The 21,935-nt window shown below is 40.1% G+C and overlaps 1 protein-coding gene and 1 long non-coding RNA gene across 4 annotated transcripts; one reads left to right on the forward strand and one right to left on the reverse strand.

The window, feature by feature from the left end:
- The first annotated feature begins 475 nt into the window (after nt 1-475).
- P2RY1 (purinergic receptor P2Y1) lies at nt 476-6,126 on the forward strand. 3 transcript variants are annotated; one of them, XM_047099761.1, is made up of 3 exons: nt 476-898; nt 1,331-2,522; nt 4,614-6,126. In XM_047099761.1, the coding sequence occupies exon 2, from the start codon at nt 1,360-1,362 to the stop codon at nt 2,482-2,484; it is 1,125 nt and encodes a 374-aa protein (XP_046955717.1). In that variant the 5' UTR covers nt 476-898; nt 1,331-1,359; the 3' UTR covers nt 2,485-2,522; nt 4,614-6,126. The 3 variants fall into 3 exon arrangements, with proteins under 3 accessions (XP_046955717.1, XP_046955718.1, XP_046955716.1); XM_047099762.1 differs by lacking the exon at nt 4,614-6,126 and adding an exon at nt 4,279-4,607 and having other exon boundaries at nt 476-2,522; XM_047099760.1 differs by having other exon boundaries at nt 477-2,522.
- LOC124526654 (uncharacterized) lies at nt 3,217-4,673 on the reverse strand. Its single transcript, XR_006965712.1, has 3 exons — nt 4,587-4,673; nt 4,350-4,419; nt 3,217-3,295 (listed from the first exon to the last, which is right to left on the reverse strand). It is a non-coding gene; the product is annotated as an uncharacterized LOC124526654 (long non-coding RNA).
- Nucleotides 6,127-21,935: the final 15,809 nt, after the last annotated feature.

Below are 21,935 nucleotides of genomic sequence, written 5' to 3' on the forward strand. Positions count from 1 at the left end.
GGAATCAAGGTAAAAAGTGCGAAGCAATATGAAATACTGATACTCTGCTTATAAGGCCCTTTTAGAAATTAAGTTACCAATAACCTCAGTTGATTCCAACTGGGTTAATTTAAAAATATTGAAATAGAAGCTAAGAAGCAGACTAAAAGGACAGAAAGACTCTCCCGGCCCCCCTCCCAACCCTCCCTCCTTCGAAAGCTCTCACTCTCTCCGAGTAGCAGGTTCCAGCAAGTGCCTGGAATCTAGTCTCTTTGAGGAGAGGAGCACTACCACAGCAGGGCGTTCCCAGCTGGGGACTGAGGGCTGCTAGGAACCTGCAGACACCTGGCATGGTTCTTCAGGGCTCTAGAGACTTCTGTCTTGGGCTGTACGCAAAGGCTGCGAGCAGTCAGAAGGGTTTCCTGTGTGTCAGCAACTTCACTTTGCCGGATAGCTGGCGGAAGAGCGAGGGAGCACTCCCGGGCCAATCGCTCCCCAGCAGCCAGTCGGACCCGTGCGCCCCCTCGCCGCCTCTGGTAGCTGCGGAGGGGGAGAGGCTGAGCGCGGTCGCTCGGTCACCGTGAAGATCTCCACAGAAGCCTCTTCTGACTCCAGGCGGACGCCCGGGAAAGCGCTGGCTAACCACGGGTCTGGCTCCGCCAGGCACGCCCCTAGCCTCCCGGGAGCCGTCTCACCCGGGTGCCCAAACTCCGCCCACCCTCGCAGGGAGCCCGCCTGCCCCCTGCACTCACCCGAGCGGGGCCTTGAGGAGGGGCCGCGAGCTGCACGGAGGCTGAACACAACACAGAAGCGCACGGGTGTGCGGTGACGCGCGCGCTCCGATGGCCCCCAGAGGCTGAGCACTGGGGGCCGTGGAGGAAACGGCGCGGGGCCCTGAAATGAGCTGCTTGATCGCAAGGTAGGGAGAAAAGAAGATGCCCAACCCAACTTGATCTTTGGGGACAGCAAGCTGGGGAGTGCCTTTGTCCCCCACTGAGTGCGGCACTGCGAGTTTGGCTCGACCTCGGGCACACGCGCTCTGAGCTCTCCGGTGCGGACTCGCGGCCCCTCGGGAAAGCTCAGTCGGAAAGTTGTCGGTGCCCCGTGCGCCCTATTGCATAACCTCAGCACGGTGGCCAGGCGGGGAAGTTGGTGGCCCGGCCGCCAGCCCAGCTTGGTCTCGGCGGCGGGGTGGATTTCATGGCCCGCAGGGCCGGAGCCGGCGTGGGCGAGCCCGCGTGTGCCCCCTCCGGTGGGGATCCCGCGCACCCGCTGCCTTCAGCTCACGCGCTGTTCCGATGCTCGGTGCGCCCTTGGCCGCTGCCGCCCTCTCACCGCTGCTTGCCCCTAGGAGCCGCCGCGTGAGTCTGGGAAGAGAGAATGACCGAGGGGCCGTGGCCGGCTGTCCCCAACGGGACGGACGCTACCTTCCTGGCTGGCCCGGGCTGGCCCTGGGGGAACAGCACGGCAGCCCCCACGGCTGCGGTGGCGGCAGCCTCCTTCGCCTGCTCGCTGACCAAGACGGGCTTCCAGTTCTACTACCTGCCGGCTGTCTACATCTTGGTGTTCATTATCGGCTTCCTGGGCAACAGCGTGGCCATCTGGATGTTCGTCTTCCACATGAAGCCGTGGAGCGGCATCTCCGTGTACATGTTCAACTTGGCCCTGGCCGACTTCTTGTACGTTCTGACGCTGCCCGCGCTCATCTTCTACTACTTCAACAAGACAGACTGGATCTTTGGGGACGCCATGTGTAAGCTGCAGAGGTTCATCTTCCATGTGAACCTCTACGGCAGCATCCTGTTCCTAACCTGCATCAGCGCGCACCGGTACAGCGGCGTGGTGTACCCCCTCAAGTCTCTGGGCAGGCTCAAGAAGAAGAACGCGGTCTACATCAGCGTGCTGGTGTGGCTCATCGTGGTGGTGGGGATCTCGCCCATCCTCTTCTACTCGGGTACCCAGGTCCGGAAAAACAAAACCATCACCTGCTACGACACCACCTCAGACGAGTACCTGCGAAGTTATTTTATCTACAGCATGTGCACGACCGTGGCCATGTTCTGTGTCCCCTTGGTGCTAATTCTGGGCTGTTACGGATTGATTGTGAGAGCTCTGATCTACAACGACCTGGACAACTCGCCGCTGAGGAGGAAATCCATTTACTTGGTGATTATTGTACTGACTGTTTTCGCTGTCTCTTACATCCCTTTCCATGTGATGAAAACAATGAATTTGCGGGCCCGGCTGGATTTTCAGACACCAGAAATGTGTGCTTTCAATGACAGGGTTTATGCCACTTACCAGGTGACACGAGGTCTAGCAAGTCTCAACAGTTGTGTGGACCCCATTCTCTATTTCTTGGCAGGAGATACTTTCAGAAGGAGACTGTCCCGGGCCACCAGGAAGGCTTCCAGAAGAAGTGAGGCCAACTTGCAATCCAAGAGTGAAGACATGACCCTCAATATTTTATCTGAGTTCAAACAGAATGGAGATACAAGCTTGTGAAGATACAAGAATCACCGAAAACCCACTTTTGTAACATGGTAGGATGCTTAATACAGCCAAATGCTTTCTTCCTTCCCCTTTAAGTGTCTAGTAAGTTGAGAGAAAAATCAGTCCAAGAGACTAGGAAGTTAAAAAAACCAAGAAAAACAAGAGAAACACCCACCCCCACACTTAGCATGTTGGGGGTTCACTTTCAAGGCCTCCGTTTCTAACTAAAAGTATGTAAAATAAAATTATACTATCCTAGTTAAACATTTACTTTCTCATCTGCCCTTAGAATTTACAAGCCGTTCTGCTTAAATGCACTGAGTACTAGCCCTATTTTGATATTAATAATTTCTCCAAGAGAACTGATCACTTGAAACTGAGTTGTCAGTGATCCATGGTGGGAACAAGCTGAAACTCGACATTCTCAAAGTTAACACAGTACAGCAAAAATGCTAAACTCAATTCATTGAATATCAGATGAAGAGATCTCAGCTGGGTGTCCCTTTGGTCCTCTAAACATAGGTGGTGGCTGGCTGGGTTTCTTTGGAGAATTGAATAGCAAAGTCACTTCTTTTATAAACCTAAAAAGTGATTATTTCCCATTTACTTGTAGAAAACTGCTCACTGTTAGGTGTTAAATGTTTGGTGTTAGAAGCCTGCATAAATTACCTTACAGGTAAATTGCTTTGGGAACAATCAAAGTTCATGTACGTTCTGTGTAAACACTGAACTCTTAGACTTCCTGTGATAAAGAACATTTATTTGTACCACTGTTGTGCAATGCCTTAGGAGTTTGGGTTCCAGTACAAATGTTCACTCATAGCTGTAAAAACAATGTAAAAAAAATCACAGATAAATTACAGACCAAGGTTGAGGAATGTTGGACAAGACGATGATGATATTATCAGAGGGAGATGGTTGACAGTTATTCACAATGCAAGGTTGTAAACATATTCTCAAATGAGGGAGTGAGGAAAAGACAACTTTTTTTTTTTTTTTTTTTAGAGGAGACTATTTTAAAATAAGGACGTTAAGTGGTGTAAAGCTCTTTTTTTTTTGCCTCTTAAAAATAATGGGAAAATGTGATTTGCAAAAAAGGCAGTAGACTTTGTACAATTTATGTTGATAGAATGAAAAGCTGTAATTATTTAATGGATCTTACATCTTCATATTTAAAGGGGAAAAAAACTGCAACTATAGGGGAAAGGGAAACACAGAGAATTCTATCTATGGGCTGCCTAAGGTACCATACCACTGAAAAGTTCTGGAAACTGCACATCAGGCTAATAGTTTAAGAGAAAACTACTGGTCGTTTATTTTATTTCCTCTGCCAGGCGCAAATGAAAGCTTCAGTAATTTTAATAAGTTTTCAATGAATATTGAATTGAAATGAATAGTGAATATTGCATTTCTAGCCACTGAACCAGGTCAAATTTTGTATGATGGACAATAGTTAAGGTGAGGGAACACAATATCTAACTCGTAACAAATCTAGCATCAACAGAATTTCTGTCAAAATTAGCCTCAATGAAAGCCAATCTTACAGCTTGCAACTGTTGGTGAAATAACTTGTTTGAAAGCATTTGGTAAGGAAAGCAATTTGGAGGCTGTCTTCAGGCAAGAAGCTGTGACATGTAGGGACGGGACAATGGGGGCTTGATTTCAGTTGTTGTAGTGCCCGAGTAGCCTGTGCATTTGTGAGACATTCATAGACTTGCTTCAGTTTATCCAGTCTCGGGCCACTAACATCAATGAAGAAAAGCAGTGTTAAGCCTTACTAAAAAGTGTTTTGTTTTTTTTTTTTAGTATATATATGTGTTGGTTAATGCACAGAATTACAGAAGCCGTATCAAAAAGAAACCAGGTAGATGTCCTACCTCCACTGCCCCAATTTTGAGGAAGGAAGTTAGCCAAGGTTCTCTTGGTTAGGATCCTCCAAAGCATTCACTAAAAGAAAAGGTATAAAATAGATCATTACTGTATTATCCCTGCTAAGCATCATGATCAGTGCCACAAGATTAATATCACTACACTGACCAAGATGGAAATTTCAAACCCTGTATCAGTCTTGAACTCACAAGCTAAAGGTATGCATTTGTATAGTATTTCCTCACCATTCACTTCAGTTTTCTTTCTTTCAGGTCTTGGGATGCCAGCATGGTTGAATACATACATGTTCCACACATTGTTCCAGCTCCCAGAGAGCTTTCTTTTGGAGTGTGGATCCAGCGAGGTGGCCAGTGCCTGGAAAAGCCCTTTTACTTCTTGGCATGTTTTTTCCAGTGTTTCTTCTTCATACATCACACAGTGGACAATGATAACTTGTGAATACATGCCAAATAGTAACAAGAACGATCTTGCCCAACCCCTTCTAGGCACAAAGAGGTCTCTGGGAAGAATCTGTCCTAATGGTAAAAACATACAGAGGGTCAAGACTATTGGCTAGAGATCTGATAACGTGATGATGTAAGCAGGTATTTTAATGGTAAAGGCAGAAATCTATTGGCGTTTGGATGAAAGCACTGCCAAAATTATCGAACTAAATTTCACACTACAAAACTATTTTAATGCCAAGTTGAAGGTAGTTTATGGCTTACCAGTTGGCATCTTTGACTCTTTAAACATCACTGTACACTTGGATTAAAATGATAAAAAGACAGACCAAGAAGAGATACAGCAAAGGGTAGGTTTCAGAATTAAAAACATGACCTCACCACTCAGCCAACTGTGGAACTCTTGACCCATTCAATACCATTCTCCATGGATTAAAAAAGTTGGATGATATCCATCTGTTGGAACCTCAGGGGATGTGGTAAAGCCTGAAAACTACAGCCAGCCAGAGGTGCATGAAATCTGCTACTGTATTTTCCAGGACTCTTTGATTCCAGTCCTTGGCTAAAAATTCTCACAAAGTTCACCAATCATGATGTGGACCTATGACCCATAAGTTTTCTCAATTGACTCCAAACAGTACAGTAAACTGCCTTTGGATACAAGACATGTCCGTGCTCAGAGCAGCTGGAATTGGACTAGTGAAAATAAAGATATGTAAGTAGTTAGGAATCTACTAAAGCTTTAACTTAGCTGGGCACAGTGTAACTAACATAGTATTTATGGATGGAGCTCACAGTCCTTTAGTTGTACAGATTGGAAAACTTTTTTGCAAGATCAAATACGCTGATGTAAGATTATATTTATTATGATGTATAAGAGGTCACACTCGTGTATTTTACATAATGTGTTGCATAGATAAAATGAATTACTGTATAGTATGCTTTTCAAATGTCAGTATCTTGAAATGTTCAAGTCTTAAGATTTTGATCTAAAATATGAATGTTTTATGATAAAAGTGGTTAATTTTCTCTAGAAATGCTTTTGCATGTTTCCCTTTTTATTTAGGGTTCTATATATACACACAATTGGGTGTCAAACTCTCATAAGCTCAATAGCAAATACAAAATATCTTTGCCAGACTAAGACTTACTGTCTATATTTTATATGACATAGTCAAGTTTCTATTGTCTTTAAAGAACATTTAGAATTGTGCCCCCAAATATGGTTGAAGCTTCCATTTCTAATGCAAAACCTTGTCCTAAATTCCAAGTAGATCTTACGTTTTAGAAGTCTGGAGGAATGGGCATTACAGATATATCAGAATTTAAGGAAAACCTAGGGAAATCGGGAGAGAAAAAGGCAGCTGGTGCAATCAGTTACTGTCCTCAGTTCTGCTTACATCTTTGTGTTGTAATCGTGTACTCTTAATTACTTTGAGATGGAGTTTCTAAGTAACACACTACCACCAAGTTCAAGACTGCTATTTAATGTTTTAGGTGTTCAGTTGGTAACTTGAATTTCAAGTTTTATAGTGATAACTGTGTATGATTTGGCTGCTGAATTGTTACAATTTTTTATTATGTTGTACATTGTATCATACACATCATTACAAATTAAAATGAAGGGGAATATATGTTACATATCAAAATTTGTGACTTTGAATTCTAGTATGTTTTTGTGTTTTTGCAAAAATGTTTATTTTTATATTATCTGTGATTTTAACATAGTTGGACTAGATTTCTTTGTGATTAGTAGTTTCATTGAATGAGCAGTATGGAAACAGTGTTACTTGACATTTTGAGCCTTCTCAGGTTTATCTAAATCAATGGTAGCTTAACAAATTCCAGACTAACTGTATGTAATTGTGTTTTTAATAAAAGGAATGTATATTTCCTATAATTTTGCATGCGTGAGTGTACAATATTGTGTTTGTATATGTGTTCTAAGGCATGCAGTAACTTTGTATCTGCTATTTATAATAGGAAAGCTTTGATATGATCACCATCAACAGAACTGAACCTACTATAGACAATTAAAACTGAAAGTCTCAATAAAACTATGAAATGTGATTGGATGGCTTTGATGTTATTATTATAGTGTTAAAACTCCTAAGTTTCACCAAACTTTGACATACACTATGCTGACTGACACAGTATGTATTTCTTAAGCTGTGGCCTAGGGAAATGTTAAAGAATTCTGGTATAGGCTAATTTATAAGATTATTTATGTTGAGGAAAAATACAGAATCAATACCTATCTTCATACTAGTTTTAAATGTTAGCTATCATCTTTTCTCCTTTAATTTTTAATCCATGGAAGTGATAATACTAAGAATTCTTTGTGGTTTCTGCTTATCCATTAGCCTATATTGCCTGCATCTTTCAATTTTATTAAAATATAAGTCGAGTCTTGTATAGTGATAAAGTGTAGAGTGGAAGGGAAGCATGCTTAAACCATTACCTTTTTTTTTCCTTGGCAGAGAAGGTAAGTGCACAATGGTCCTGTGTTGAGTTTTCTGGTCGTCTGCTGAGACAGGTGCCCCGTCACAGAATCCTGTGGGTAGTAAACTGTAAATTACTTGCAGCTTTAAGTTACAGTTTTAACTCCTTAATGAGCTATACTAGAATCTTCCCTTATTAAAATCAGCTAGGTAGAGTTTTGTGGGTGTGTATGTTTATTTAGTGCATACACAGAAATAATACAGAAAGTCATTTTTTCTGATTTAAGAATTTACCACGAAGCTGTGAGAATGTTTTGATTTTCAAAGTCACATTGGGATTAGAGTCAGACAGAACCTTCATTCCCTGTAAGTAAATACTCCTGCTTTTAAATTCTTTTATTTTAATAAGCCAAAAGTTTATGCTCTTTTCAGAATGCTGAGAATTTTGCCCCCAGATATGGTCAGAGTTCCCAGTTCCAAATGTAAAAAAAAATTCAAAGTAGATCTGTTATGGTTTAGAAGTCTGATGGGATGAGGCATGAAAGATACAACAGATGTCACTACACATTCATACTGATGTTACTCCCATGCTTACTTGCTTTAACCCTATAAGGTTATGCTGCTTTGGGGTGGACCCTGGGGACTGACATCTTCAACTAGCATAGTTGCTGGGACAGATCCGTGGATGCAGTCAGGCCCTGGGGCTGAGCAGCTGACAGTATTGCAGCCCCTTAAAAATAGACCTGGATAAAGGCGTAGGACCACAGGAGGCATGTGGGGCAGTCAGTACTGCACACAGAGGAAAAATGCACTGCCTTTCCAGATTACCTGATGAGGAAAAATCACCAGTATCAAGGTGGGAAATCCTCAATCCACTGAAACAGAGGCCGTGGAGATGATCTGATTGAATCCTATCACCTTGGTTTGATGGTGAGAGTACAGGTTTCCATTCAAAAGTGGAGCAACAAGGAACTCAGGATTCTCACTCCTGCTTGAACATTCCTTCCACATTGCAGGACTCTTCAAACTGTAGATTTTGACCCGTTAGTGGGTGATGATGAGCTCTCTTTAACAAAACAAAACAGACCAGACTCCATTACTCAGTAAGGCTTTATGATTTTCATTTCAGAAACACATGCTATATTGATACAAGTAACATGTTATTTGTATGTACTTGTGTCTTGGGTCACAGTGGGCATTTGATTTCTTAGAGGTCATTTGATTTCTCTGAGGACCTAGTCAAAAAACATAAACTACACTACTCAGTACAGGTATGGGGTTACAAGAATAGGGTATGAGAGATTTTTTTTTTTTTCAAAATGACTTTTAAATAAAGAGGGACTTGGTTGTTAATTTTGTTATATGTGTCTTCTTTTTACAATACTACTTAAGATCACATTTGGAACTCCCAAAGAAACAGCATTCAGCTTACATTTTACATCTAAGCTTTCATCAGCAAGGAGAGCTATTTGTAGCATAGATACTATAATTGAAACAGATGTATGTAAACTTTGAAGCTTAGCTCTTCATACTAGTCTCATTGGTATGAAAAGTTAACAGTAAAACAGTAAATGTCCACTATGTTCAAGAGTAGCAGCTTTGCACTCAAAATGTCTTATGTTTGAACCAAATTCTACCACTTATTACTTGTGTACCTTGGACAGTTGCTTACCTCTTCTGGCTTTGTGTTCAATTATAAATTGGGCATAAAATGGCAGCTCAAAGATGTTGGGAGAATTACATGAAATAAAAAAATGCAAGGCACTTCACAATATACCCTCAGTAAATGTCAGGTATATCATTCTTGAGGCTGCTAAGGACTTTGCCACCCCATATGCTGTTTTGTTGCTGTTGTTTGTTTCTATTACTATTTTTATTTCTGTTATATTCTTTCATGCCGTGGAGACGTTGTGGGTCTCCTAGAATTTCTTGTTGTGGACTCGAGTGCATATATTTTCTTTTGGACTCTCCATTGAATATCTGAGGTCAGGTAATAAGCAAGTGTTCAACTTTTTTGATGTTTTGCATTGTGATATACACTGTGTGGGACAAAGATGCAAATCAAAATGTGTGCAGCTAAAAATATATCAACAAGAAGAGTATGCTGACCTTTTTAGCTGGGCTTCACCTCTCAGATTCAGTCTATTTTCACTTGCCACAGTCCAAAGTCTGATCTTCAGTTTTGCAGATACAGAAACTTGATCTCAACAGTTCACCTAGAGTTCACCAACTCTGGAGCACTGACTCACACCAAGAAAACTGACAAGAGAATCAGTTACCAACCAGAACACCAGTTTATGAATATACCATGGCTACATCCCAGTCACAGTAAGACATATGCCTGTTGTTCAATCTAATTATAGATCAAAAAGTTGCCTACAGAGCTTAAAATAAAAACACAGAGGTGATATTCTTGAATGGCATTTTCAGTGAGAGAGATAATCTGAAAGAATTGCCTATCCCTGAAGACACTGGTTATAATAATCAGTATCCATCCTGTATATGAAAAAAATCTGCCTCGCTGAAATAGCTTAGCATGTAGATTTCACATTTGCTTATTTTCTTTTAGAATCAATCACCATCATTATTACTACTTTCCTTACAAAATGTAGTTTAGTAATATCTCCCTGTTGTGGGGTGGTGGTATTTAAGCCTGCAGTGCTTGCTAAGTTGGAGATATCTAAAAGATATGCAGTCAGAAACATACACTATGTCATTACAAATGCCATTCCGAAGTTCAGGACTAAGTTGTAGCAAAAGATAGAGGTTTGGAAATTGTCCATTCACAAACGATAACTACGGGGAGGGGGTAAACCATAGGCCTACCGACATTGGGATGACAGAGGAGAATACTGAACAGAAAGAACTGGAATCCTAGAAGATTCACAACAGCCTCCTGAGGAAATCGGTCTCAGAAGAGAGTTTCAGTGAGGAGGTAAGTCTGTGTCACTTGTTACAGAAAGGACTATCAAGAGTCTGTTAGATTCATAAAAATAGTAATTATTTCTGATCACTGAAGTGTTTTGGTGAAGAGATTGAGGAAAACAAATTAGTACTTTGAGGAGAAAACAGAGACAGAAAAAGCTATAAAGAGACATTGCTTGATAATGCCAAAGGGAAAATGTCCATGGGGGAAATTGAAGTAGATGGATGACATCAAAAGGACAAAGGGGAGGAGCACCTGGGTGGCTTAGTCAGTTAAGCATCCGACTGTTGGTTTTGGCTCAGGTCATGATCTCATGGTCCTGAGTTTGAGCCCAGGATCGGGCTCTGCGTTGACAGAGTAGAACCTATTTGGGATTCTCTCTCTCCCTCTTTCTCTGCCCCTCCCCAGCTTGTGCCCTCTCTCTCAGTAAATAAAACTTAAAAAAAAAAAAGAAAAAGACAAAGGGGAAGGTGTAGTCTAGGGAAGGAGTGGATGTGGGTACTGAAGTTGAACACCATCATAGTAGAGGACAGAAGTTAACTGTGAGGCTAGGGAATTGGCTGGGTCACTAGGTGATAGGAATATTATAGGGCAAAAAGATTACAGGATCAAATATGAAGGTTGGTGGATGGCAGCAATGAGTAAGAGGGCAACTAGCGGGAGCTAGAATACCTATCCCTTCTCTAGTGTGTAAAGGTGGCAAGATAAAAATGGCCTCTATGGGGAAAATGAGTAAGGGAGATATTTTACTGAGGAGTTGTTAGCAGCTTTTAGGAAGAGATGGTTGTGAGTATAGAAGCTTCCTTTAGAAGGAATTGTGTCTCTAGAACACAGTCCCAAAAAAGGGAAGAGATATATATGGTCAATAAAGGGTAGAAATGGGAGGAGAGGGGAGTGAACTGGAGGAGAGTAGTTTTGTGACAAGGAAACTTGTACCAAAGGGGTCATATTAGACCATGAGGACAAAAAAGGAAGGTTGTGGAAAGACCTAATATTTCATTAGGGTGTAAATAACCAATATTCCATTAGCAACTTTGGCAATAGGCTTCCCCATAGTCAAGACAGATTGTTCTCAAATTGATGGAATTGGGGAAAAGGGAATGGATTAGCCTCAGGCATTGAGAGCTGTGCAGTGTTTTAAAACATGACTGCAAATTCACTGCCGTTTCTCTAACAACTGTGATGTAGGGTCCCTCTCCTTGGTTCTGAGAGAGTTTGTGGTTATTTTGACCAATAGAATATGACTTCTAAGCCTGAGTCATAGAAAGCTACATAGCTTCTGCCTTGTTCGGAACATTCTCTCTTGGAGCTCAGAATTACTATGTAAGAAGCTAACTACCTGTGGCCACAGGGTGCTAAAAAGAGAGGTGTAGGGGTATAGGTGAGGGGTGTGGGGATACAGAGCATTCACAAGCCAAAGAGCCTCTAGCCATTCAAATCCTACCAGCCCATATACCAGACAAGTACGTGAAGAAGACTTTGATCCAAATACCCTGCCATTCTAGTCACTCCTAGCTGCTTGAGTCTTCTCAGCTGAGGCCTCAGACATCATAGGACAAAGACAAGGCACTTTGGCTGAGACTTGTGTGGAAAACCTATAAGGAAAATAAAACCATGGTTATTTATGTCTTCTGGGATAGTTTGTTACACAGCAATAGACATGGCCTAAGACAGACTATAATGCCAATGTTGTGTCATTTCCCACAGTCAGTGTTTTTGTTTATCCTCAGGTAGGTGTGGCCAGGGTAGGGATGGGGCTGATTTAGGAATATATGGTGTATTCCCAAGCAGGAATGGCATTCAATTAACGCACAGGAACAGACTAATGGATGTTTGGTGAGATGTCCATTCAGATTGGTTAAAGTTTGTGCCTAATCATGAGAAAATATTTTTACTATATCCCTTGCCTCCAAAACAGTGACATGAATATAGAAGGTACTTAGATTGGCACAAAAATGTCTGTGAACAGAGAACAGTTAAGAGGTAAGTTTTATCAATCTGTGAGTGTAAAAGGATTTCACAGAGAAGAGAATTTTGGCTGAACTAGAATGGACTGAGAAAATATATTCATGAAGCCATATGTTACACAGTTGGGTTTAAAGGCAGGATGGAATTTAATATTCAGGAGGAAGAAGGGAAGGTATCAGCCTCGTTTTTGTTTGTTTTATCTGGAGGTTGGGGTATGAAGAAAACAATGAGCAAAGGCAATGGGTTGCAAAGAGGGTGGCCTTAGGTAGAAGAAAGGGAGAAAATAGACTCACTATGGGCTCAGAGGGTGAAACAAGTTAAGGTTAACTAGGCAAAATAACACCGCAGAGTGAAAGAACAAGCAAAGAGGTTTGAATTTACTGTATTAGGCAATAGAAATCCATGAAAAATTTTAAATTCAGGAAATGGCCTTGCAGAGAATCTGGCAAGGGAGGCAGCAACCTCCTAAGACACTGTTGCTCCCAGGAGGACATTCAAAGACTGGTGGTGGTGGTGGTGGCAGTGGAAGGAGACAGAAGCGTGAAATATTTTGTAGGAAGAAATAGCAGCTGTGGTGTGTGAGTGCAATGGAGAAAAGGAAAAGCCAATGATGACCAAGGTTCCATCTGGAGAATCAGGAATAATGGTGTTAATTCTGATGGAAATGGAGTGTTGGAAAGGAAAGCAGAGGTGTACAAAATGTGAATATAGTGTGTAAACCTTGAGGTCTCCTCTGCAAGAAGCATTCCACTTATTTTTCTATGCTTCACCTTAATGTTTTGAGCCTCTCTTCGCTAATCTGGCATAGTTTTAATTTCACATTGTTCAGTTCTCCTGCCCTTTTTCTTGAACTTGTGACTTACATCCATAAAGGCATCGAATTGTTGAAAGGAGGGCATCTGGTACACACTGTCATCTCTTAACATTGCAACTCATGAGGTGATCTATGTATGTGCAGTATTCTGTTTAGTCACCCTTGTCGCTATTCACAAAAGCCCTTCATTTCTGGTTCTGTGAGCAGGTATCACGCTCTTCTTGGGATAACAGTGTCTTACCGTTGGGATCTGGGAAGGCATGGAGTAAGTATCCCATGAACCCTCCCAGTCCACTTCCTTAGATACACTACAAAGCTATTTCTGTTCAGGGGTTTTATGCCTTCAGAAAAATGTAAAAGGAAAATCTTGAAACATTAAAAAAGTACCAAGGACATGGTAAGCAAAATTATGGGTAAAGAGAATAGATTTTTCTTCTTTTCAATTTTCTAAATAAACTTTGGGGCTTAAAGCAAAAATTAGTGTTTGATTTGGTTCTAAATGTATGTAGACAAAATATTTAAGATGATTACTTTTTAAATGGGGGAAGGTAACAAGAAATAAAGAGAGGTAAGGCTCCTATACTTACCTGAACTGGGAAAATGACAACAGTAAAGGGGGAAAGTTATCTTAATATAATAGCTACAATTACAACTTAAAGTAGTAATACAAAACAACGCATTCAAAAATAATGTCAATGAAACAAAATGGAGTTCTAAAAATATTCAAGTAACCCACAGAAAGGAAAAAAGAAAACAGAGAAGTGAAAACCACAACAAAACAAAAAACAAAAAAATATGATAGAATTCAATCCTAACCTATCAATAATAACATGAAATGTAAATGTGTCTACTAAATACACTAAGCAAAACACACAGATTGACAGACTGTATTAAAAAAACAAAACCTAACTTTATTCTGTCTGTAAGAAACTCACTTCAAATATAAGCAGATTGAAAGTAAAAGAATAAAGGCATATAAACATTAATTAAAGAAACACAGGAGTAGCCATATTAAAAGATTAGAAGAAAGAGCAAAGAAAATTGACAGCAATGGATGTTGTAGAATGATTAAAGGGTAAACCCACCAAGGTATGCACCAAAACAACACTGCAAAATATGTGAAGCAAAAATTGATAGAACTGAAAAGAGACAAATTCAAAAATATGGTTGGAGACTTCAACATCCTTCTTCCAACAATAAAACTACGAGACAGAATATCAGCAAGTACATAGAACTCAACAACATGACCAACCAACAGGTCCCAAGTGACATTTATAACAGAACACAGGCTTTTTTCAAGTACTCACATCCTGGGTCATACAACAAACCTCAAAAAATTTGAAAGAACTGACATTATATGGAATGTGTTCTCTGATCTCAGTGGAGTCAAACTAGAAATCAGAGAAAGATAACAGGAAAATACCTAAGCACTTGGAAATGAATGACACACTTTATTTTTTTAAATTTTTTTAGTATTTATTCTGGAGAGAAAGAGAGAGAGAGGGAGGGAGAGAGGGAGGGAGGGAGGGAGGGAGGGGGAGAGAATGAGAATGAATCAGAGGGCAAACTGGTGAGGAGCAAAGACAGACAGAGACACAGAATCCGGAGCAGGCCCCAGGCTTTCAGCTGTCAGCACAGAGCTGGACACGGGGCTTGAACTCACAGAACACAAGATCATGACCTGAGCCAAAGTCAGATGCTTAGTTGACTGAGCCACCCAGGTGCTCCACTGACACACTTTTGAATAATTTATAAGTAATCCGTGCATCAGAGAGGAAGTCTCAAGGGAAATTTAATAAAATAGATTGAAGTGAATTACAGTAAAAATGTAACCTATCAAAATTTGTGGAATACAACTAAAAAGCATCTAATAAAAAATTCCAGAGGCACCTGGGTGGCTCAGTCGGTTAAGTGTCCAACTTTTGATTCAGCTCAGGTCACGATCTCACAGTTCCTGAGTGCAAGGCCGGCATCGGTCTCCGTGCTAACAGCTTGGAGCCTGCTTGGGATTCTCTCTCCCCTTCTCTCTGCCCTTCCCCCAACCTATCTCTCAAAATAAACAAATAAACTTAAAAAAATAAATAAAAGGCAAGCTTGCCTTAAGAAAAAATTACAGCTAACATTCTATTTAATGCTGAAAGACTGAATGTTTTCTCCCCTAAGACGGGGAACAAGGCAAACTTAGTGCTAAAGCAGTGCTGAGTGGGGAATTTAGGACATTAAATTCTTAACTAGAAAATGGTAAAATCCTTAAATTAATAATCAGAGCTTCCATCTCAAGAATCTAGAAGATCCAAAAAGAATAAAAAACAAGAAAACCCAAAGCATTCAGAAGGGAGGAAATAATAAAGAACAGAAATTAATGAGATATTAAAACACACAATCAATAGAAAAATATCAATGAAACAAGAGACGGGTATTTGAAAAGATCAATGTAAATGATAAATCTCTAGTAAAACTGACCAAAAAAATGCCCATTATCAGTATAATGAATGAAATTAGTTATGGCTGAAATTGTTGCAGATATTAAACAAGTAATATGAGAATTACCAGAAACAACTTGACACACGAAAATTTGGTATCTTTGATAAAACTCATCCCAAAATACAAAGTTATCACACTCACCCAATATGAAATGAATAATTTAAATAGCCCTGTAACAATTAATGAAAGTGAAATTGTAACTTAAACAGCCCCCCAAAAGAAATCTCTAGGACTGGTAGTTTTCACTGGAGAATTCAACCAAATATTCAAAGAAAAATTCATATGTATTCTGCAAAATTTCTTCCAGAAAACAGAAGAATACTTACCTGTGTATTATATGAAACTAGTGTTACCAATGATACCAAAACCAGACAGTACAAAAATAAAACCAAAAAACAAAAAAAAAATATAGAAGAGTACCCCTTATATATATAGTCACAACTATCCTTAACAAAATAGTAGCAAATAGAATACAAGAATAAAAAAGAATTATAAAAATATTTTAAAAATATAAAAAGAATTATCATGATCAAGTGTGACCTGGGATGCAAATCTGATATTTATTTATTAAAAAAATTTTTAACATTTATTTATTTTTGAGAGAGAGGGAGAGACAGAGTGTGAACGTAGGAGGGGCAGAGAGAAAGGGAGACACAGAAACCGAAGCAGGATCCAGGCTCTGAGCTGTCAGCACAGAGCCCGATGCAGGGCTTGAACTCACGAACTGTGAGACAAGACCTGAGCTGAAGCCAGACACTTAACCAACTGAGCCACCCAGTCACCCTGCAAATCTGATATTTAAAATGTCATCTATGTCATCATGATACTAACAGACTGAAGAAAAATCACATGATCGCATCACTGTTAAGGAAAAAGCATTTGACAAAATACAATATGTATTAATGATAGGAATTCTCAGAGAAATCAGAACAGAAGGGAATTTACTCAACTTGATAAAGAGCATCTATTAACACCAACAACAACAACTGCAGCTAACATTAGCAAATGGAGATGGAACGAAACAATGGTAACATGAGGGCTTTTGTGGTGATGGAAATGTTATATATCTTGACTGTGTAATGTCAGTATCCTGGTTGGACTATCCTACTACAGTTTTTCAAGATGTTCCCATTAGAAGAAACTGGGTAAAAGGTACTTGGGATTCCTTTGTATTATTTCTTAGCAACTGCATGTGAATCTGTATCTCAAAATAAAAAAGTTAAATTAAAAAAGAGAGAGAGGGGGGCTGGGTGGCTCAGTCGGTTAAGTGTCCGATTCTTGGTTTCAGCTCAGATCATGATTTCATGGTTCCTGAGTTTGAGCCCCATGTTGGGCTCTGCACTGACAGCATGGAACCTGCTTGGGATTCTGTCATCTCTCCTCTGCTCGCTCTGTTTCTATCTCAAAACAAATAAGAAAATTTTAAAGAGAGACAGAGAGAGAGACTGAAGGAGACTAGGCATATCTAGAAATATGTATCTGTCAACAGATGGATGACAAAACAAATTGTGGTAGATCCTTACCATGGAACGCTATTTAGCAACAAAAAGGAACAGTTTACTAATACATACACCATGGATAAATCTCAAAAATGCTACACTGAAAAAAAATAAGCTATAAGAGTACATTCTAGGGGCGCCTGGGTGGCGCAGTCGGTTAAGCGTCCGACTTCAGCCAGGTCACGATCTCGCGGTCCGTGAGTTCGAGCCCCGCGTCGGGCTCTGGGCTGATGGCTCGGAGCCTGGAGCCTGTTTCCGATTCTGTGTCTCCCTCTCTCTCTGCCCCTCCCCCGTTCATGCTCTGTCTCTCTCTGTCCCAAAAATAAATAAACGTTGAAAGAAAAAAAAAATTTAAGAGTACATTCTAGGTTATGTATATAAAATTCTGGAATAGGCATAACTAACCCAGAGTGACAGAGAACAGAGAAGTAATTGTCCAGGGCCAGAACAGTGTAGGGATGAGGAATTGACTACAAACCTGCACAAGGGGATTCTCGGGGGATGCGTCTGACTGTTTCAGTGTGTGTTGCGGTATCAACATTTCAGTACTCAAGCTCTATACTTAAAAGGAGTACATTTTATTGTATGCATATAATTACTCAATAAAGTTCTATTTAAATAAAAAGAGAGAATAAATAAAATTGAGATATTAGAGTTGATACTCAATTTTTGTTTTTAAATTGGAAGCTGTAGCAAAAGACAAATACTCTCAGGAATGTCTTTTACACACCGTGGCAAGATTCAGAGTAAGAGTTTTTAACAGAGACTCTCAAGGCTAGGTAGATTTGGAAGTGATGATAAGGTCGTGAGAAAGAGAAGGAGTGAGTCCCTAGGAGAAGATGGAAGGCAAGATCTTGGCAAATACACAGATTTCAATGGCTGCTCTTCTAATAGTTTGGCACTGTTAACCTCAGAGTGGCGTGTACACTGAGAAGCCGGGGGTTAAAACAGTCACCTATGGGTGAGGGAGGTGTGGAGAGGGCAAGGAAAGCAGAAGGCCCAGTGAGATTGATGTTTGCAAATGCATGTAAATTATCCATGGGCTGGCTAGGTTTTAACTCATGGTACCTGTGGAGACAGACAGCCAGGGTGGGACTAGAATGGCAAAGTCGAGCTTCAAACCAGAGCCATATATCAAGAGGAAGCCAGAGAGAGAGAGCTTGCCAGCAGTGTGCTAAAACTAAGGCTAAAATGAAGACATCATGCTAGATTAAAAACTGGCTCATGAGACACAAAGTGACTAGATCAAGAGAGAGTTAGGGGAGGTCAGGAAGAGGAGGGAGTTGTAACAAAATCCATCCTGCCATATCCTGTCACAAAGCTCAGTGGTGACACTTGTGCGGAAATGGAAGCTTGTTCCTTATCAGGGTCTGGCATCAACTTCTCCCTAGTTTGCCAGTCAGCTTTGCATCAAGCAGATAGTCTGTCCACTTTACTAGGTTGACTTGTGAACCCATACCTGTCAGTTCATCACTGGGTCTCCATATCCTGGAATGTCATTTCAAGACAGGGCTCATCAAATGCCTGAAAGACGCAAAGAAAGGCTAGACTTTGCATGCCCTTCTCTTTCCCAACTTTCCCTAATTTCCCTTGGCCAAGCTGAGAAGAATAGGAGTGATTTACCATGTAGAAGCTCAGATATAGAGGAATCTAGTTGCCAGATGGGCCATGCAAGATGGAAATTCGTCTTATGAATGAGGTAAAGATGAGGAAAATCACAGCATAAGGTCAAGGCTGTGATATGAATGCTTAAGTCAGGGGACAGTATTTTACATGTTTAAGAGTGAGACTCAATTGGATTCAAATTCTAGTAAAGACAATTATTAAACATGAGAAATTGGGCAAGATACTTCATGTTTCTGAGCCTCAGTTTTCTCATCCAAAAAATAGGGTTGGTAATACCAATCTCATTGCATTACTACGGGGCATAAATGAGGTCACTTGTGTAAAACTCTTTGTACAATTGCCTGGCACTTAGTGGTCAATGAATGGAGAATGCTGCAGTGTGGGGCTGGGAATCTGGGAAGGGAGTTGGGCAGAGGCTGTCTGAGGAGGTCAACAGAATCAGCTGCAGGGGGAGGGAAACCTGAGAGGCTTGGTGTCCAACCAAAAGGACTCAGCTGAGGAGGCCAGGACAGACTACCCAGGGAAACAAAGAAGGGAAGGAGGAAATAGAATGTCTAAGAAACCCAGAAGGAAGTACTGATCAGCAGGAGCAAATGAGGAAAAAGAATGAGCATGGAGGGAGACAAGAGCGGTAGGCTTAGCACTAAGGAGATGATTAGAGTGGAGGGGAAGGCAGCCAGAGGGCAGAGGGTCAAGAAGGAAATAGAAAGGAACAGTGTGTTCTCAGGAACAAATCAAGAGAACCAGTTGCTGTGAAAGATCAAGTAGCAAAATGTAGTGATTCTGAAGTGTAATGTTGTTGAGTGTGTTTCTTTGTTTATATTGTTGTTGTTCAAGTCTCAACTCTGAAAGAACAAGCAGACCCTGGTTGCCAGGATGTATTACTCCTGCTGCTTCCAAATCCAATTCTGGCAAGCGCAGTCATTCCCCATGGTATTCCTGTTAGCATTCATACAGTACTCATTAGGACTTGAAATCTTTTCAGCCTTGTCAAATTCCATTATATGGCACAACAAATCTTAACTTGTGGATTCTAGTGTTTCTTTTCATATCAATTCAGTTTTAAAATCAACTGCCGAGACAAAGAAAAACAAATACCAAATGACTTCACTTATATGTGAGATCTAAAAAACAAAACAAATGAACACACAAGACAGAAACAGACTCAAACACAGAGAACAAACTGGTGGTTGCAGAGGGGAGGATGGCAGGCAAAATAGGTGAAAGGGATTGAAGGTAAAATTTTCACTTAGAAAATAAGTCATGGAAATGTAAAGTACAGCACAGGAAATACAGTCAGTAATATTTGAATATCTATGGTGACAGATGGTAACTAGACTTATCCTGCAATCATTGCATAATGTATATAAATGTTGAATAATTTCATTGTATACCTCAAACTAATATTGTGTGTCAACTATACTTCAATAAAAAGTGAAACAAAATAAAGTATACCACAATTTAAAAGCCCCCCCAAAATAAAACCAACTGCCAAAAGTAATAATCTTTTGGTGCTCTTATACTGAAGTTTTTCTTCATAATAAGAAAATTATCACCTTACTAGGTGTTTAATAATTAAAGAAGTAAACCCTTCTTGTACATTTAAAAAAAATTGAAATGACAATACCGGGTTTTTCAATTCATTTGCATGTAAGTTTATAAATTATTTCAACTAGTCCATTGTTTTCTATATAGTTACTTCACATCAAAAACATCCAAGCATTTCTTTAGATCTACCTGCCTACAAAGCAATAAATACTTAATACTGTATCTAGAATATCTAGATATATCTAGAACAAATATCTAGAACTCCAAAATTGCTCTCTTTTATACAAACAATTATTTGGGGTAAAAGTGGAGTCGATCATAATTATATGCAAGCAATTATTCTATGAAACAGCCAATTACACCACTTGAGCAATGTGAATTTCCCACAATGCATTTAGCTCCATATTACTACAACTATGTCTTCCAATATTACTTACAATTTAATCTGCTTTGTCATGAGAAATACCCTCAATTAATTATGCTTTCATCTTTTTTTTTCTTAAAAGATTCTTAAAATACTACATTACCACCCAATAGCAGCTGACTATTCAGTAAAAAATACAATATGAAACTAAAACAAGCTCATAGTTTACAAATCTATAGCAAATAAGAAAAGCTTACATTGTATTTTAGTTTTGTTGGCAAATTGTACTTGATGCCATTTAGAAAAATCTATCAAATTCTCTGAACATTAACGTATCTCAGGGATCTCTTTGACCTTTTGGGGAAATATTTTTTTTTAAATTAATAATTATACTTGAACCTATTTGCCTAAGGTCTGTACATTTTTAACAATGATATCTGTAATTTCCCCTCATTTTTCAGCATTACTCTTCCTTGAAAAATATTGCAAAAATATGAGGAAATTAAACTATAAGGAAAATTATTTACACACTTGAAACTAATATATGTCAACTATACTGCAGTTGAACATGTTTTTATTTAAAAATTTGTTAAAGATTCATATATGTATTTCAGTGCATGCTAATTGAGGCATGAGGAAATCACAACTTGAGTGGACACCATTATGAATGGCCAGAAAGATATTTAGGAGGCGTGACCAACAGGATTCATTGAATGTGGAGGAATGGGGAAGAGGGAACAGTCTAGATCTTACATAACGTCCAAATTTCTAGCCTGAGCGATGGATGGGATAAATGGAGGGGCCATGCCAGGCCTGGGAAAAGGGATGGGGGAAATCCTCTTTTGATTAATTGGGTCTCAAAATAGAATTCTAATACATAAAATTTTTTGTTTTCCAGCCCACTTATTTTCTTTTATTTAAAAGTATTTTGTTGCGGGGCGCCTGGGTGGCGCAGTCGGTTAAGCGTCCGACTTCAGCCAGGTCACGATCTCATGGTCCGTGAGTTCGAGCCCCGCGTCAGGCTCTGGGCTGATGGCTCAGAGCCTGGAGCCTGTTTCCGATTCTGTGTCTCCCTCTCTCTCTGCCCCTCCCCCGTTCATGCTCTGTCTCTCTCTGTCCCAAAAATAAATAAAAAACGTTGAAAAAAAAATTTTAAAAGTATTTTGTTGGAGCGCCTGGGTGGCTCAGTCGGTTGAATGTCTGACTTCAGCTCAGTTCATGATCTCATGGTTCATGGGTTCAGGCCCCACATCGGGCTCTGTGCGGACAGCTCTGAGCCTGGAGCCTACTTCGGATTCTGTGTCCCTCTCTCTCTGCCCCTCCCTGGCTTGCATTCTGTCTTTCTCTCTCTAAAACATTTAAAATTTTTTTTAAAAATAAATAAAAGTATTTTGTTATAAATAGGGCAAGATTTAAATATTCTGAAGAAATACTGGTTAGAGGGCAATTGAAATGGTCAT

Source organism: Lynx rufus, unplaced genomic scaffold (assembly GCF_022079265.1).
Source record: "Lynx rufus isolate CCGP_SWC_20201006 ecotype Redwood Valley unplaced genomic scaffold, mLynRuf1.p SCAF_5, whole genome shotgun sequence".
NCBI lineage: Eukaryota > Metazoa > Chordata > Mammalia > Carnivora > Felidae > Lynx > Lynx rufus.